We start from the raw sequence: 18,732 nt of genomic DNA on the forward strand, positions 1-18,732 counted from the left end.
CTCAAAGATTTGGAGGACCCCCTGTAGTAACTCTGAGGACCCCCTGTTGAAGACCTCCGATTTAGGGTTTATGCTTGGATATTCCCTATAGTGAAGTGAATGGTTAATCGAGTGGCAAAGTGAGTGCAACGTTTGATGCAATCAGATATGACTTTCTGTTTGGATGTATGGGCTGTCAAGGCCAGTAAGTCATTTTTTGCCATTCAGCGTTCCCGCATAACTTCCGGGTATGATGATGATGTCAGGCGCATACCCTCTATATTTCCAGGCTTGTGTATTCAGCCTCTCTGTCTCTTATTACAACACTATAGGAAAACTTGGCCTTTAGATTTAAACCATTTATAGGATTGCAATGAAATGAAACTGCCTCTTTCTTCTCTCTCAGGGAGAGCCCTGTGTTCCTTCCAGCAGCCCTACCAAAGCCGTTTTCATGAGGACTCCTGCCAGCACCAGCCTGCCATCTTGTCCCATGTCTGCCCCAGTGCAATCCAAGACCAGTCCAGGCTCAGCCAAAACCATCTTCCCGTACCCCTCCCACCAGAACTCCCCACCCAAGTCCCCCCGCCGCCTAAGTTTCAGTGGTATCTTCCGCAATTCATCGAGCTCAGCCCCGGCTAGCATCAAGCTCTTCTCTAGAGGCCGTAAAGGTAAGCTCCTATTACACACACTGTTCATAATGTCTCACACTCATGTTGACGTTGATGAACATGTTCAGGTGTGACGGATCACAATTGCATTTTAAAATGGTCAACAAAAATAAGGAAGACAACACTAAGCCTAAGTGCTCAATGCACAAAATAGAAAAGTCAGCCAGCAGCCTTTCTCATTAGCACTGTGTAAATGTCCTATGAGCTAGTCATTGTTTGATAGTTGAACAAAAACCCTTTTAGGACTGAAGTCAGGCTACAAACTATTTAATGTGGTAACCAAAGCAACAAGAAATCTATTCATTTGGGGGTGTTCCTTTTCCTAACAATGTGACTTGACATGTTTTTGGATGCATTTTCGCAGGTTAGAGTGGCATGGCACTATTGATCTGTCTGTCTGTCTGTCTGTCTCTCTGTGTGTGTGTGTGTCTCTCTCTCTCTCTCTCTCTCTCTCTCTCTCTCTCTCTCTCTCTCTCTCTCTCTTACTTTATCTATTTTTTTATTTTTTTGCACCTGCAGCAAAACTAAAACAAAGTACAATTCTTGAAGAAGTAAGACACAAAACTGTTGTCACACAGGAAACAATATTCATTCTGAGTAGTCATTTAGGTTGAATCATTTAGTCTTAAAACGTGATGCAGCATACCCCCGATGGTTCATGGTATTATTCGCAGGGGAAATACAAGTCAGTAAGTAGACAGTTTTTATTTTGTAACATCTTACTGCTATTATAAAAGGGATTTATTTGCAGGGTGTTTTGTTACTAGGCTGAAATCACTAACACACTTCTTTGTGTCAACAACTTCCTGTAGGAAAAGGAAAAAAAAAGGTGTCATTTACTTAAACAATGAGTTTCATGATTTGTGGCTTTGGGTCATGTACTGCAAAGTTACTTGCCCTGGCCTCCCAGAAGCACTGAACGGCTTTTCATAACAGCTTAAAACTGTGACCCAGAGATATTATAATGAGAATTCCACTGTGCACAATTGTGCAGAAAATAGGAGACAAAGTAAGTCCTCCTCACGAAAAGGTATTTAGCAAGAACAAACGTATTTCTGTAATAGCTCTTATAACGGGCCTTATACACTCAGAACCCTTTTTTGCATGGAAACACTACTGTAGGAAGCAGATTGAGACACCAAAAAGGTGAGTCATATTCCTTGGCTCACACACACACACACACACACACACACACACACACACACACACACACACACACACACACACACACACACACACACACACACACACACACACACACACACACATACATTATTTTCTGCTTCCTCACAGAGGTTGAACTTGGCAGCAATGGTGGAACAGTGCCAGGTCCAGATCAGTGGGCATGCTCTTGTTTCCTCTGGAAATAGTTATTGATGGTAACAATGTTAAAATGCACAAAGACACATTCTCTGTCATTGTACTTTCATTCACCCAGTCTCCCAGTGGTAACAGGATAGGTGGGCACCAAGGAAGAGTGGGCACCTCAGTGTTAAATTGGCTATTTTCCCCAAAAATGTTAAGAAATAAAATATTAGGAAAGGGTATGCTTAAACATTCGACAATTAAGGTATAATATTTCTACAATTGCTAAATATTTATACAAAACCTGTATATCCAGTCATTTTAGGGCATAAACAAGAAGTTGAAGGATTCTGATAATTATGTACTTTGCATGTTCACATCATGTATACTTGACACTACTTAAGACCATTTTATTTTTTAATATTTTGGACAAAATAGCAAATTTTACATCAAGGTGCCCAGATGTCCCTACTAGTGCCCACCTATACTGTATCCATTGTTTTTGTAGGCCTCCCACTTTAACCACTAGGGTGTGCTAATTACCATGCTCTCAGCCTCAAAGCACTTGCAGTTTCAAACAAATCTAAATATTTGTATTATTACAAACAGACGTCGCTGTTGATCAAAAGGACCTCTAAATCATGATATTAGGGATATATATTATTATGTTACATTAACTTATAAAGGCATCATGGCAAAATGTACACATACTGTTATCGGTATTTGCAAATATGATCAGAATGTCCCATTTACAGCTATGCTAAATATGCATTTACCACATTGTCTGGATACTGTCAGTCTCTCACTGCTGTAGACATCTGTAGCTCTTTCATGGCCTTATCTGGAAGTGACCAGACATACAAGCTCTTCACACAGTCACGCAGGCTCACTCGCTCCTTTCTTATCCTCTCTCTGTCTCTCTGTCTCTCTGTCTCTCTGTCTCACACTCTCTCTCTCTCTCTCTCTCTCTCTCTCTCTCTCTCTCTCTCTCTCTCTCTCTCTTTCCGTGTTTCTCTGTTGCCACTGCATGTTGTCAGTAAATAAAAGGACTGGGCAGCTTTGATTTCCCCAGCTCAAAGAAAACAATCCTTAAAAGGGCAGAGTCATGTGCAGCACAGACATGCAGGTTGAGCATTAGCTTTTATGTACATCATAAATGTTCAAGTATGTTTTATTCCAACCAAAAAAACACTAGCTTTGTAATGTCTGAATACCCCGCAGCTTAGTTGTCCTCAGAATTTGCACCTTCAGCGCTACAGAATAATGCAAATGTATTTTACTAGGATGAGAGGGAAAACATTTGGACAGGATGTTGGACATCTCATTGGTGGTGACTGACATCCTGCGCTGCTTAGGCCGAGTACAGTAGTTGCATAACATGTCAGGTGAGACCAGCACTGGACGTGCAGTCGATACTGCAAACTCTAAGTGGGTGATCTGTTGAGAAGGGGCAGTGGTTTTGAATAATGGAAGCCTTCGGATCAGTTGACAGAATCTGGGATGCCCCCCTGCTGCCAGCTAAGGTGGCCTGCTCTCAGCAATATTAAAGGTCAGGCTCTCAAAGTTACATGGAGATAGTCAACTCTTAAAACTGGCCAGCATAGAAACGGCTCGGTGCATAAAACCACAATGTTCACGTCTGTTTGTAATTCAATGGACCGTTCTGCCAGCACTTTAGACTCGTTCGAGCTTTAGGAGATTTGGATTTCAGGTAAGGATTTATGATCCCGAGTGTGTGTCACTTGCTGCGTTACTCTTTTGTGAAGACAAAATGAGATGTGCCCTGTGCTGATTTTGCTCCGGCAGAGGAGGGGAGGGCAGTATGGGGGCTGGGACATGGCAGCGGCACAGCCTATGGTTGGTCATCTGTCACAGGCTGGCCTCCTTTTACAGGCTGCTGACACGCGTGCTATATTAAAGAGACGCCGCCCACAGCTGCACCTGACAATTTACAGCACTGACGCCACTGCTGCGCGCGGGGGGGGGGGGGGGGGGGTGGCAGTGGGAGTGGGTGGGAGGTTGGCAGTGGGTGGGAGGTTCTCTGATCCATGGTGTTATTTGCATCACTGGAGAGAGAGACCTTTCACAGAGGACGTGTAGAATTTCCAGCGTTCATATGCTCCCCGTAGCCGCCTCAGTCGAGCTGCGTATGAGTTGCTACAGACATCGCACACTGCATGGTCCTTCCTTGGCTCTGTAGGACTTTGGATGAGTAAACGTGGTCTGCATTGTGTGACGTACTGTCATTTATCATTGTCTGTTCCTAACTAGGATTACCGGCTTGAAGAAAGACGTTATCTGAATCAATGAGCCTCTTCATGGGAAGATTGTTCCGATTGTTTTAGCTGTATATGAAGCCAGACGACAACGTCAGACCGTCTTCTCTGTTCCGTTGACTGAGGAGGACCGGCGCCCGGCAGGACCAGATCTATCCACAAACCCCAGAAACATTTCACAGAGTCTCTGTGTGCTCACCTCGGTTAGGATACAGATGTCCACTAAGTTTCCTTGACTCGCCTCGCCGTTTAAACTTGGAACAGATGGAATAACTATCGTTTGACTCTCTGTTCTGGGCCATCACTGAGCCCCTGTTGTGACCCGGGTGGTCATGGTCAATTTTAGTTTTGAATCTGCAAGCCGCTACTTTCCATGAAGAGGTTTGGCAGCCTGAGGAGGAGCAAGAAGCGCAAGGAGCAAGATGGACTTGGAGGGAGAAATCAGTCTGAAACATCTTGTCTGGCGGGTAATGTCCTGCGCTCTTCACATGATCCCTATGTGTGCACAGTCAAATCTGGAGTCTTCATTTAACCCTGAGACTCTTAAGTTAGTTATATTAACATCCTGTATTTTACTGTGTTGCTTATTATCCACAGTATAAACTGTCCTCTGACTATTGCACGAGGTTCATGTGACTACATCCAGTGACCTATTTTCACATAATTCAGATCTGTAGTCTAGAGTACACAACCATAAAACTCCCATAATATTCATTATGTGCCTTTAGCACGTCTACTCCCATGCAGCGAGGCTTTCTGAGGACTCCTTATGTTAGCGATGGGCTAATGGGCACAGATGGATTTAATGTAGTATTCATTAGTGCAAGACACACATTTTAAAATGAGCCTCACTGTGGTGGGACCTTGTAGAAAGTGCATAATTATCACCTACAGACCACACTCTTCCCTGTTAAGCTGGTGAAGAAAGGAAGCAGGTAAAACTAGAAGCAGCGTGATCGGCTCCTCCAGTATTTGTGGGTGCTGAAGAATGTGACGCCTGATTTATACTTAGTTGCGTGCCGGTGTCTTGAACCGAAAAAAGATGATCTACAAGCTCACAGTGTGTCGCAGCGCGGTGCATTGTGAGCTGGTAGATCAGCTGACCAAATATAAATCAGGCTTCACCAGTGGCCTGGGGTCCTCATAGTTCAGGTACTGGGCACTTGGTTGAACTTCTCTTGTTTCCACAAATGCATGCAATGCATTCACGTACATTTAAAGGACACAAGCCAAATTGGAAGAGCTCTGAGAAGCTTAGCTGTGGCCACCGGCCAGAGAGAAGAGGTTTTCTAAAGTAATCATGACACGTAAGTCGTACACTACAGCACAGTGCTACAAGCATTCTATTTAATTAATATTGTAGATTTAGAATGGAAAATATAAGCAAAATATATATACTGTATATATCTAGTAATTCATTAGTAATAGTAATACACCTCCTAGTAAAGTATAGCCACTCTGCACAGATAAAGTGTTAATCCATTGTCATTATTTCTGGCCCACATCACTCAGTCCCTTTGGAATAGCTGCTCTATTTTGAAAACGTCAAACTTCATTAAAATAGACAGCAGACATCTGAGCCTCACCAGAGCAATTCAGCCATAACGCATAACTCTACTGTGTGTGTGTGTGTGTGTGTGTGTGTGTGTGTGTGTGTGTGTGTGTGTGTGTGTGTGTGTGTGTGTGTGTGTGTGTGTGTGTGTGTGTGTGTGTGTGTGTGTGTGTGTGTGTGTGTGTGTGTGTGTGTGTGTGTGTGTGTGTGAAATGCACCTTTGGTAAAGAAAGATGATATATAAATGCACCATTTACCTTTTTTGTTTTGTGTAATTTCCCCTATCCATCATATGATGAACTATATAGGGCTTAAGTGGTTTTGATTGATTGAATACTTTATTAGTCAGAAATATAAACAGCACGAGGTACAGTCAGACATTTAGGCTAAAAGGATAACACAAAAAGGTCCTGGAGACTTGTTTCCATTGTGGTCCTATCATCGTTAATGATTTTGTTTTACCATTGCACTTTAGCTGCCACACGGCAACAGCTACTCTTCCTGGTGTCTGCAATATTAAAATACATTTTTAATGAATTACAACATAAATGTAGAAATCTATGAAATGATAATGTAGTTTAGCAAGGCTACATGCACACCTGCCTACAGTGACATCCCAAATCCCCACCATCCAACCCACTCCCTTCTCCCTCCCACTACCCCATAACCTTTCACAGAAAAAACGTCACTCAAATTCAGAATAACGCCATTAATGTGACTCCAAACAACTACTCGACTCACTCAACTCAAAGCGTGAACCATGAACTTCAGTTTCTGATTCAGACCTTGGCTGACTTCCATTGAGGGGCCTAGAGTGCTGTCATGGTGATGTAAGACAGTGGTTCTCAACCTTTTCAGGCCGCGACCCCCAAAATAGTCATATTTTAATTGGGGACGAAGCAGAGGGAGAGCAGAGCCCAGGATTACATAGGCAATTGGCACTGGGTGAAAAAATGGGTTACAAAATCGTGGGATAAAAAATTATAAATTTAAAAACTAATAATAATAATAATTGGGGACCCCCCCCCACCCGGGCGAGCACTAAGAGTTGAGGCATTACATTTTGAATATCATGGTTTTGTTGTGAAAATAGCCGATCTACATGCTCACAACGCCTCGCATTGTGAGCATGTAGATCGGCTATTTTCAAAATTTCTGCCTCTAATATTTGACAATTTGGCCAATGTTTAATTTGTCTTTTCAGAGGTGTTAAGTCCTTAAATTGTCACTTAAATGTGCTATACACTTAAACTTTGTTGGTTTGCTTACCGTTGGGTGAGAAAACAATGTTGCACATTAAGTTAATCATCTGGGGACCCCCCCCAAAATAATTCGGGGACCCCTCTGGGGATCCCGACCCACTGATGTAAGACCATGTGGTACAGTATGTGGTGTTCATCATAAAGACATAGGCATAGTGTATGTGATGACACCTTCAGTCCTTGAACCCTAATCGCCAAGATTACACCATGACAATTCCAGGCGTGGTGTTATTGGGCCTCCATGATGCATATCAAGGACATAAATGGTCTTATATTACAGTACAGGCCAAGGAGAACACTGTGTGCCCATCTAGAAGGACGTATATACTGTATTAAGACTGCAACTATTGTTTATTTTCTTTGAGATTATTCTATTTACCGTAATTTGCATAAAACTGCAATATTAAGTGAATTATTAAAAAATAATGTTTCACTTAAAAAAAAAATCCGTTTGACGCAAAAATCCCAGGAGATAGATAGATTTGTACTGTTTTTCATATAATTCAAAATGGTGGGAGAACTAAAGGTCAGAGGTCAAAAGACAGACTGTCAAAGTTGTTTGGCATGAGGAGAAGCATAAGTGTATACAGGTTTCATGGCAGTACCTCAAACAGCTATACCTGTTCAAAGTTTGCACTTTCAAAGGCTTCCTACAGCGCCACCATTTGACCAATTGCTGTCAAAAGTAATAGCACACGTTGCCACAGTAAGCTGAACACATTAATGTTTGAATATCGATTTTCGGTGTATGTACCGTATGTACCAGTAGAAAGGTGCCAAAGTTTTGAGTCGAACTTGATATAGTATGACTGCCTGGTAGATAAATAATGACAATTTCTAAAGCGTGCTCGCCTTTCAGGCGAGCCCACAATAAGGTCTTTACGGTGCACGGCTCAATAATATCATGAAACAATGAAGAATTGCCAGCACACAAGAATATCCTTTTCACATGGTTTATTTACCTCTCTAGAGGACAACGAACGTTTCGACCTGTTGGTCTTCTTCAGCGTTGTGAGTTAAAGGGATATTCCACTTTCAAAAAGACTTTTGGACATTTTATCATCTAATCAGGCTTTTATGAACACGCTGAACAGTTTTTAATTTGCTTGATTCAATATTTAGATATTTGATGTAAATGTTATCAGGCCCTCTAGGCCCAGGGCCTCTCCCCATACACACCCATTGTAACTTCAAACTCCATTTTAACCATGATAGATTCATAATACCCTGAATGAATTTGAGAGTTTGAAGTCACAATGGGTGTGTATGGGGAGGCGTCCTGCAGAAGGAGGGCAAATCAAATATCTAAATATCGAATCAAGCAAATTAAAAACTGTTCAGGATGTTCATAAAAGCCTGATTAGACGATAAAATGACCAAACTTTTTTTTTTAAGAGAGGTAAATAAACCATGTGAAAAGGATGTGTGCTGGCAATTCTTCATTGTTTCATGGATTGACACTGTGCCTGTCAATGTTGACATCTCAGAGCATAAAGGTGATATGTAGGTAATGGGCCACAGACACACATTTGTCACCATTCCTATCTCTAGGACCACAATCTACACTGTAAAAGCCGGTGTTAATTAAAGTCAGAGTGTACACATTTAACCGAAGGGGCTGCCAAATTCAATGTTATCGTCACGTCACAGATTCACAGGTATAAAAGGGTTACCATAATTTTAGTTTTCAGCAAAGGGAAGAACGAATTGTAATAGAAAGAAAGAACAAGAGAACAGGTCAGATATACTGTACATCAAGTAGGTCAGGCCATTAACACTTCCACAGCCTGCCCAGAATGGCTGTCAGTGGACTAGCCGGAAATTTCTATTATTGTATTATGATCTGAGACATTGAATATGACCATCAGCACGGTCCCACGATCCCACGTTCCCACGTTCTTTTTTACCCCATCCCGATTGGCTGTTGTTTACTCACCACCGAATTGTCTCGATCTGCATTGGCATATAATGGGGATTTTGCCGGAGGCATCTTCCTCCCTGTGCGCTTCGCGTGCACGATCCGTGCACATCAATGTGGGCGCATGTGATCATCTCCGTATGTACAGTCCATGTAAACATTTTCAATAGCCTACCCCCTAGGACTTCGGCTAGGCTAATGCTAGCGTCTATACAGTAAGTCTATGGGAAAAGGCTAATCTGCCCCGGAAAGCGATCAAAAGCACTTCAGGTTCATGCGCAGAGAAGAATGATGCTATTGGTTAGACCGAAGGTGAGACAGAGAAGGGGTGCCGATCGTTTTTTTTCTTTTTTTTTTTTTTCGATCATTATCACTTATTTCGTTTTTAACTCATTCTGTGCCTATCCCGAACATGTTCGGCTTTATTTCAATCCAATACATTTTTTTTTTTATTAATTGACTTACCCTGAGCTGCTTGTAGAGTCGTGGGTGGTCCTGGCTCGTCCTACGCTAGCCAGCTAGCCATTTTACATGGTCCGACGATATATTCCATTAAAAATGGTTTAAAATACATTTTTGAGCCCCCCAATGTTCACCAAATGTTCAGCACCGCTTCCGGAACGTAGTCCAGTGTGCCTATCCCGAACATGTTCGGCTTTTTTAATGAAATGAATTATTTTATCGGAGGCCTCAACGAAGCCCCGGTCTAGACGTCCATCCATGCCCGGGACTTAGACTCGGCCATCCACGGGCCGTATTCGCGCTAACGGCCGCATCGCGCCCCCCACTCCAATAATAAATCACATCTTTAGACAGGATTTTCTCCGGATTGTGTTCCCAGACCCAAAGAGAAAGTTTTTTGCGGCTGAAATAGCTTTAGATCGCGCTTCTAAATGGGTTAGCATTTTGGCTACGTGTCAGCTAGCTTCCTCCTCTCGTCCTCCATAGCATTGACTGGAGTGAAAACACAAGCCAGTTGGGGGAGGGTCAACAAAAGCTATAATGAAGGTCTATGACTATGGATACATTTCTGGCACTCTAGCGCCCCTTGTGGCCGGATGGCACTGTATGAGTTAATGACCTAGTACGGAAAATTCCGGTCCGGCTAATTTAAGTACAGAAGAAGTACGGTTTAATCCGGTTTTAAGTGGCTCCCCGTGGCTGAGAAAGAGTTAAAAAGGGCAGTGGTATGAGGCCGTTAAAATAGCTGCTGAATAAAATAGTGTTGCTGTCGAGAGGAACCGTTCTTTTTTTAAATTATTTTAAAAACATTAAAACGTGAAAACAGCCGATCTACAAGCATGTAGATTTTCACTACTTATATACGACATTCTTGTATGATGAAGTAAGGCCTTAATTTACCAAAATGACTACATAAAAGTTGAAATATGGAGATACAAGGTTTCTGCCTGACATAACGCTATATAGTAGCAGATACTGTATACTGTAAGGTGCAGAAATAGAACTTAAGTAGAACAGTAACAGATCTAGACCTTTGTGTGTATTAGCAGGGGCGTAGCCAAGGGTGGGCCTGGATATGCCTAGGCTCACCCATTTAGTTTTTGTGCCCACCCAAAAAGAACTAAAGAATTTGCGGCGCGATGCAGTGATGCGCTGCTATCTAGGAAGGAAGCAAAGAAAGACACCGCAGTCAATTATGAAGCGATTTCTAAAATTAAAACATTTCCATATTGCTTGGGAAGTCCACTTCCATGACATATGATTGTATTGTGCTGTAAATATTGAAATGTTCGCTATTTTAAAATGGGGAAATCTCGCTCTTTCGAAAGACCATCATTTCGACAACGGAGCGTCGGGAGGGTTAGTGACTCACCCCACTGAGGTTAGGGTAAGGGTTAGGTTTGGGTGTCGAAAAGATGATGCGTAGAAACAGCGAAACGCTCCCTTTTAAAATAGCCGATGTACAAGCTTGTATCTGTGCCCACCCACATTGTGCCAGGAGTAGCCAATCCTGTCTACACTGCTGGTGTAGTCTAGTCTCATGTGCAGATGAGACATCATTTAGCAGCATATATCAGGCATGTCATTGTAAACATAGATGCCGGTTTTTACTACATTTTACAATACAGCGGCAGCAGAGCACCTCTCCAGTGGTTCCCAAACCTTTCATGTCGAGACCCAAAAGAGACATTAGCGGACCTGTTCTGACATCACAATGATGACTCACCAGATTAATAGTTTAACTCCTGCTTGTTAACTGTGCCGTATTAAGAATCTCTGATGTTTCAGCGCGACCTCGCCCTATTAGCTAACCATCTGATGCTAGCCAGGAGGAAAGGGTTCAGGAATCTGGTGGTGCAGCTCCTGATACAATGGTAGAACAGATTGTGGCTGGGGTGGTGAGTGTCCTTAACGACTCGCTGAGCCTTGATTACACACCGCTTCTCATACCGTTCCTGGAGGGAGGGAAGCTCACCTCCCACAATGCACAGGTCCATTTGCACCGCTCTCTGTAGGGCTTTGAGTTTGAGGCCCCGGAAGCCCTTCAAGGAGCAGGGACCCCCACTACATATTGTATAAAATTTTGTTTATGTTCATAGATTAGACAGCTTAGACTTATTTGACAGCACTGTCATCATGTTGGAGTAATGTGTATTTTCAGACGTTAAGCTACTTGTACCGTCAAATACTTAGTCTGCTCTTTTTGTCCCTCTACAAACCTCCTTGCCAAAACTAGCCGATCTACAAGCTTACAACGCCTCACAGCGTGAGGCGTTGTAATCTTGTAGATCTGCTAGTTTTGGCTAATGTTCCACTCAGAATAGGGATGCTAGGGTTCAAACGGTATAATGTAAAAAACATGATCCTATTACACAAAGATTTGGCGGCCCCCCTGTAGTAACTCTGAGGACCACCTAGGGGTCCCGGACCCCCTGTTGAAGACCCCTGATATAGAGAGTAATTTAAAACTACATTTTCATTTTATTCTGAAAAGTATAAAGTCCGAATACATACTATACCTGTCCATTTCTGCACGTTGGCTGAAGTGATACCTAGTTTCTAGGAAGACGCTGTCTCTTCACAGGATGTCAATATTGGATACTACGTAGGAAATGGCGTTGATATTCTTGTTACTAATTGGGGTCATGGCATGACGTGTTGCTCATTGCTGCAAAGCCACTAACAACACCTATAAACACACACTCAGCGCTGGCCAGCGATGTCTGTTCCAGACTGTCCCTCGGGGGCTCTGTGGTGGCCTCGCTATTGACGTCAACCAGAAAGGATCACGTTGCCCCACGTGGCTGACAACACCCTCAGCCCTGATACTCCTCAGGGGAGTACCCAATCGTCACACGCACGCACGCACGCACGCACGCACGCACGCACGCACGCACGCACGCACGCACGCACGCACACACACACACACACACACACACACACACACACACGCTATTGCTCTAGAATCTAGGTCACAGTTTTCTGGGGTCCACCAGGGGTTGCGCCAGGGGGGTCAATTTCAAAGGATGGGGAAATTAAAAGAAATGAAAATAAATTCATAAATAAACAATACATAAAACATTTAATTTAAATTATTATGACCTTTATTAAAAGTATAACCCCTTGAGATGTATTATCTTATTTTTGAGAGGGTCACCATTACAAAATACAGAAAATACAATAGACAGAACAATACAACAAGTACATCCATGCTTACTTAACTCATTCTGTGCCGATCCCAAACTAGTTCGGCTTTATTTCAATCCAATCCAATTTTTTTTTTATTAATTCACTTACCCCGAGCTGCTTGTAGAGTCGTGGGTGGTCCTGGCTCGCTAGCCGCTAGCCAGCTAGCCATTCTACTCTGTCTGACGATATATTCCATTAAAAATGGTTTAAAATACATTTTTGAGCTCCCCAATGTTCACCCAATGTTCGGCACCGCTTCCGATGAGTACACGAGTGTGCCGATCCCGAAGTAGTCCGGCTTTTTTTAATTAAATGAATAAAATGATAAGAGGCCTTCTGAAGCCTGGCCTGATTTTTCTAGCTACTAGCCGAAAGCTAGCAACCTCCCGGCCGGCCGTTATTTGCGAACGAAATCGCCAATCTCCGCCTAATCCAATGAAAGACCACATCTTTGAAGGCTTATATCTCTGGATTGTGTCTTTAGGGAAGCGGCGCGAGGTTTATTTACGGCGAAATCGCCCAAAAATGATCTTTTAGATGACAAAATGGGAATAGCCATTCTGTTAGCATTATCATCCGGGACCTTTCCATGACGTGCATGAACGTGAGCACGTGAGGTCCTGGAAGGTGAGGTCCTGGAAGCTAAAGCGCTCGCCTATGAGAGATACCCTGGCATTCTATGGCCCCTAGAGGGCGCTGGCACTAAATGAGTTAAGACATTTGACATTAACAGACAAAACAAAGCAAAAGCTCCTCCAAAACTGGCCACTTCCACCCCACGAATCACTCACAGAATACCAGACATGCATTAATGTATCCTTGAGGGCTAAATGAACAAAAGCAAAAGTAAAAAAAACAACAATACATGCACATGCAGTAACAAGTATTAACATACCCATAATAATACACCAAATACAGTATGATTCACAGGATGAAGTATAGGTGAGGCAAACAATCAGGGGCAATTAGAAGCAGGAACAGGATATTTGAAGATGAGTAAAGATAGTAATGGATTCAAATTAATCAAGCTTATTGTGCCAGTAAACTAAACGCTTTCAACATGGCATCCCTTCTCTTTTTCTCTTTTCTCAAAAATAGCAGATCTACAAACTTAAAACTCATCACGATGAAACGCTTTGTGAGCTTGTGGATGAGCTATTTTATCTTTTTATCTATTTTTTTCTTCCCCAACCCATTTCGCAAATGGATGAGCCTTAGCCATAGGCTGTAATTATTTGGAGGTCCTTGGCATGGATTGCCATTTGGTAACCCCTGCTCTAGACTAGCTCTGCTTGCGTGGGTTTGAACAACATATGCCAGCGTTACACAGACAGGAGAGACACTAACAATTATTCAGGATTGCCCTTTATACTTGCTTTGCACATTATTATATTCAATGCATCTGCTCAGCCTACGTACATTACTGTCATACAGTGTTGCATTTCTCTATACATGCACTAGATTTATGATTACCACTCATCGTGCAGCAAGTTGATTAATAATAATAATAATAATAATAATAAAACTTTATTTGTATAGCACCTTTCATGACATGAAATGCAGCTCAAAGTGCTTTACAGAGCATAAAATGAAGCACACGTGCTTAACAGAGAAAAAGTAAAATAGAAATAAAAAATACATAAAAAAGAGATAAGTAAAATGATTACAATAAAGCAAGAAAAAATAAAAGCATAGAACATTGAAGAACAATTTCAGAGCCGTGCGGACGTCAATAGCAGCATAGGGATTAAAAAATTTAGCTAAAAGCAAGAGTAAAGAAATAGGTCTTGAGCTGTGCTTTAAAGCTATCCACCGAGGCTGCCTGTCTTAGGTGTAGTGGTAGTTTATTCCAAGCTGTCGGTCCATAGAAGCAGAAAGCTGCTTCACCATATTTTTTATATGTCATTGTTGGCACCTCAAGTAGGTCTGCACTAGAGGACCTGAGTGGGCGGGTTGGAACATATCTATGCAGGCAGTTATAGAGGTACGAAGGTGCCAGACCATTTAGAGCTTTATAAACAAGTAAAAGAATTTTAAAATCAATCCTAAAAACAACCGGGAGCCAGTGTAGCGACGCTAAAACTGGAGTAATATGTTCTCTTATCTTAGTTTTTGTTAAAACTCTGGCTGCTGCATTTTGAACAAGTTGTAATCTGTCAGTTGTTTTCTTTGGCAGACCAGAGAGAAGTGCGTTGCAGTAATCAAGCCGAGAGAAAACAAAAGCGTGGATCAGCGTTTTTGCATCGTTCAGCGACAGATAGGCTCTAATTCGCGCAATATTTCTAAGGTGAAAGAAGGCAATCTTCGTGACATGATTAATGTGTGTATTAAAATTTAATTCAGCATCAATGATCACCCCCAGGTTCTTAACAGAGGTGTTATTTTCTTTAGCCAGGTTACCAAGTCTATTTATTATTGATTCTCTCTGGGCAGTAGAACCTATTATGAGAACTTCTGTCTTGTCCTCATTTAGCTTGAGAAAGTTCTCACTCATCCAGCATTTTATGCTGGACACGCACGTCAGCAATGGGTCTAGAGCACAGGGGTCGTCCGTAGCCACCGAAAGGATTAGACTGATTAGACTGAGTATATTGAAGATGCATCCATTTCCTGTTACCCTGCAATTTCTAGCCTGCCCCATCTCGAGGTGGGGTGGGTGGAGGTTATCTCCTGCTGTGGAATGTGCCACAACAGCGTGGCTAAAATAAGAAGGCAACACGACAGAAGCAAAGCAGGCCAAAGAGGGCTGGTATGAGCCAGCTAAATGTCAAGAGATAGTGGAGAGTGACGAACAAGCTTCCGCGGTGTGAGACAAATCACTGTTCGAATTTGTCCAGAAAGTTTAGTTTGTAGGTAAAACTCCGGACTCCATTGTAACTGTAATTTCAAAGAAGAACAATAGAATTTAGAGAAACGATCATGGTAAATATGATGTTTTAAAAGGCTTCAGACAACAGCAGATTGGGGACAAATTATGTTACTGCTACTGAACATTTTAGGATCAAGTTGGGCCTAATAAGTCAAGGTCCACTGCACACAAGGATCAAATGAGGCCCACTTTGGGCACAGCCAGTGAGCTGTCTAGCCTTGTATTACTACTGTAAGTGGCCTATTCGGAAGCACCAAGTGTGTTTGCCCCAATGGAGAACTTTGTAAATATTACGGTTTAGAATTTGCAAATATTATGGTTTAGAATTCCTGCAGTTGTTCGAGTTAAGTGTTAGTTATACCATTAAGTATTCACTGTCAAGTTTATTTTATGACCATATTCATGTTACCAAACCAACCAAATGTTTAAGTTGTAGTTGTTTAAGGTAAGCAAACGGGTATATTTGGTAACTCACTAGCAATCATTTAGCTGGGGACCCCCTGGAACCCCTGATGGTCCCCAGACCACATGTTGAGAACCACTTCCTTACAGTGTTCCCATTGCACTGCACTCACAACAGTACAAACTGTAGTGTATGTAGTGTAAAGTAAGTAACTACAGTATTTTCTGGACTATAAGGCGCACCTGACTATAAGGCGCACTGTCAATGAATGGTCTATTTTCAAACTGTTTTCATATATAAGGCGCACCTGACTATAAGGCGCACATAATAGACGCTACCATTGTGTTATGCATCCAACAGATGGAGCTGTGCTAAAGGGAATGTCAATGTCAATGAATGATCCATATATAAGGCGCACTGGACTATAAGGCGCACTGTAGTTTTTTGAGAAAATTAAAGGCTTTTAAGTGCGCCTTATAGTCCGGAAAATACGGTAAGTAGATTTACTTAAATACTGTACTTACTGTAAGTATGCCTACACTTTTGAGTTATTTGTATTTACTTGGGTATTTTCAATACTTTTACTTCTACTCCACTACATCTCAAAGGCTAATATTGTACTTTTACTCCACTACTATTTTACAACTTTAGTTACTTTGAAGAATTTGATTATTGCGACCATAGGTCGCTATTTAGAATGAAAACTTGTAGCTGTCATACCTCATGCTTCTATGATGACGGGCATAAAAGGTATTGTCTTATGCCTCATTCACATACAGAGAAGGCAAGCTAATGGTTGGCTTGGTAATTCAATGTAATCTCTATGCAAACCAGCTTTTAAAATTTCCAAGCTGGAAAAAAAGCTTGGAATTTTTTAAAGCTGGTTTGCATAGGGATTACATTGAATTACCAAGCTAAACATTAGCTTGGCTTCTCTCAGTGTGAATGCAGCATTAGTGTGGTTGCCCTAACAGGTCATCATCTGGGAATGCCCATATATGGACATATTGTGTCAGTCTCATGTGGCCTATGGGGAATGCCCATATATGGACATATTGTGTCAGTCTCATGTGGTCTATGATGTCAGACATCTATGATGTCTGACGTCATCTCCATATTTGGGAAAATATGGCCACATTTTGTCCAACTTAAACAACCAACCAGTTCTGTGATTGTTTTTGGTCAAAGTTGATCCCATGCCAAAGCGCCAGCAGTCTGCCGCCACCCAGGCGGATGCGTACGCGTGCCCATGTGTGTGACCTCGGTCCCTTCTCACCCTTAGAGCGTCTTACTAGTTATTACAAAACATACATTGACCACTTCAGCCCTATAAACATTTTGCCCATTTGAAAATTAACCGATCTACAAGCTCACAATGCGCTGAGATGCGACGCATTGTGAAAAGGATTTTTATACATTTGAAAACTTGTGAAATGGGACATTCTGCATAATGAGGACTTTTACTTTTGTACTTCAAGTATAGTTTGATGCCAATACTTTTGTACTTTTTACTCGAGTACATTTTGAATTCCAGACTTTTACTTGTAACAGAGTATTTCTACCTGATGGTATTGATACTTTTACTTAATTAAATCATTTGAGTATACTTTTCCACCACTGTGTGTTTGTCTGAAACATGCAGATCAGGATTGTGATATGTACATCATATGTACATCAGACCAGTGGTTCTCAACCTGTGGGTCGGGACCCCCAGGGGGGTCCCCAAATTATTTTGGGGGGTCCCCAGATGATTAACTTAATGTGCAATGTTGTTTTCTCACTCAACAGTAAACAAACCAGCATAAAGTTTAAGTGTAGAGAGGGTATCTACACATTTCTAAAGAGACAATTTAAGGACTTTTTAATACTTGACAAATTAAACATTGGCCAAATTGTCAAATATTAGAGGCAGAAATTGTGAAAATAGCCCATCTACATGCTCACCACGCCTTGCAATGCGAGGCGTTGTGAGCATGTAGATCTGCTATTTTCACAATAGAACTGTGTTATACAAAATGTAATGCCTCAACTCTTAGTGCTTGTCAGGATGGGGGGGTCCCCAGTTAAAATATGATTATTTTGGGGTTTCGCGGGCTGAAAAGGTTGAGAACCACTGCATCAGACAACCCACTCACAGGCTGATGGGGGCGTGAGTGTCTCATGCCACCCAGCGTAACGCTGTGACGTCTGGTCCTCAGGGGCATGTGAGGGCTGTCATGTGTCTGGCGCCCTCAACCTAACACTGCCAGAGCCTGCACGAGGTCCTGTTTCATAGACAGCTGTCCACTGGACTGGAGCTGGTTGGTTTTAATACATGTATTGCCTGTTGTTCGTGGACTGGAGGGGCACAGATGCAGATCATGCGCAAGAGAGAAAAATAATATTTGTACACACTACACCAGGGGTCTTCAACAGGGGGTCTGGGGCCCCTAGGGGGTCCTCAGAGTTACTACAAGGGGTCCTCCAAATCTTGGAGTGATAGAAACCTTTTTTTCCCCTCCTTTTTTATATTAACCACTTGAACCCTAGCATCCGTATTCAGAGAACTTTAGCCAAAAAATAGCTGATCTACAAGCTCACAACGCCGTGAGCAGGCGTTGTGAGCTTGTATCGGCTTGTGAGCTTGTAGATCGGATATTTTCGGCAAAGAGCTTTGGTGTAGAGGGGAAAAAGAGCAGACTAAGTACAGAGTGAAAGGTCACATTTTTTTTTTTAAGTATTGACGGTTCAAGTGTTTCAATATCTGAAAACACAAATTGACATGATTCCAAAATACACTGATGATTGTGCTGTCCAATGATGAAACTATATGGAAACAGGTTATGGGGGTCCCTGCTCCCCCTCTCTCT

The 18,732-nt window shown here is 42.2% G+C and overlaps 1 protein-coding gene across 1 annotated transcript in view; it reads left to right on the plus strand.

Moving 5' to 3' along the window:
• LOC308284610 (5'-AMP-activated protein kinase subunit gamma-1-like) overlaps positions 1–18,732 on the plus strand; it is a 38,785-nt gene that overhangs the window by 5,154 nt on the left and 14,899 nt on the right. Inside the window, exon 3 of the mRNA XM_080725290.1 lies at positions 386–647. Coding sequence (XP_080581416.1) covers positions 386–647 — 262 coding nt within the window. The remainder of the gene's footprint in view (positions 1–385; positions 648–18,732) is intronic.

Source organism: Nannobrachium achirus (assembly GCF_963921795.1).
Source record: "Nannobrachium achirus genome assembly, chromosome: 5".
NCBI lineage: Eukaryota > Metazoa > Chordata > Actinopteri > Myctophiformes > Myctophidae > Nannobrachium > Nannobrachium achirus.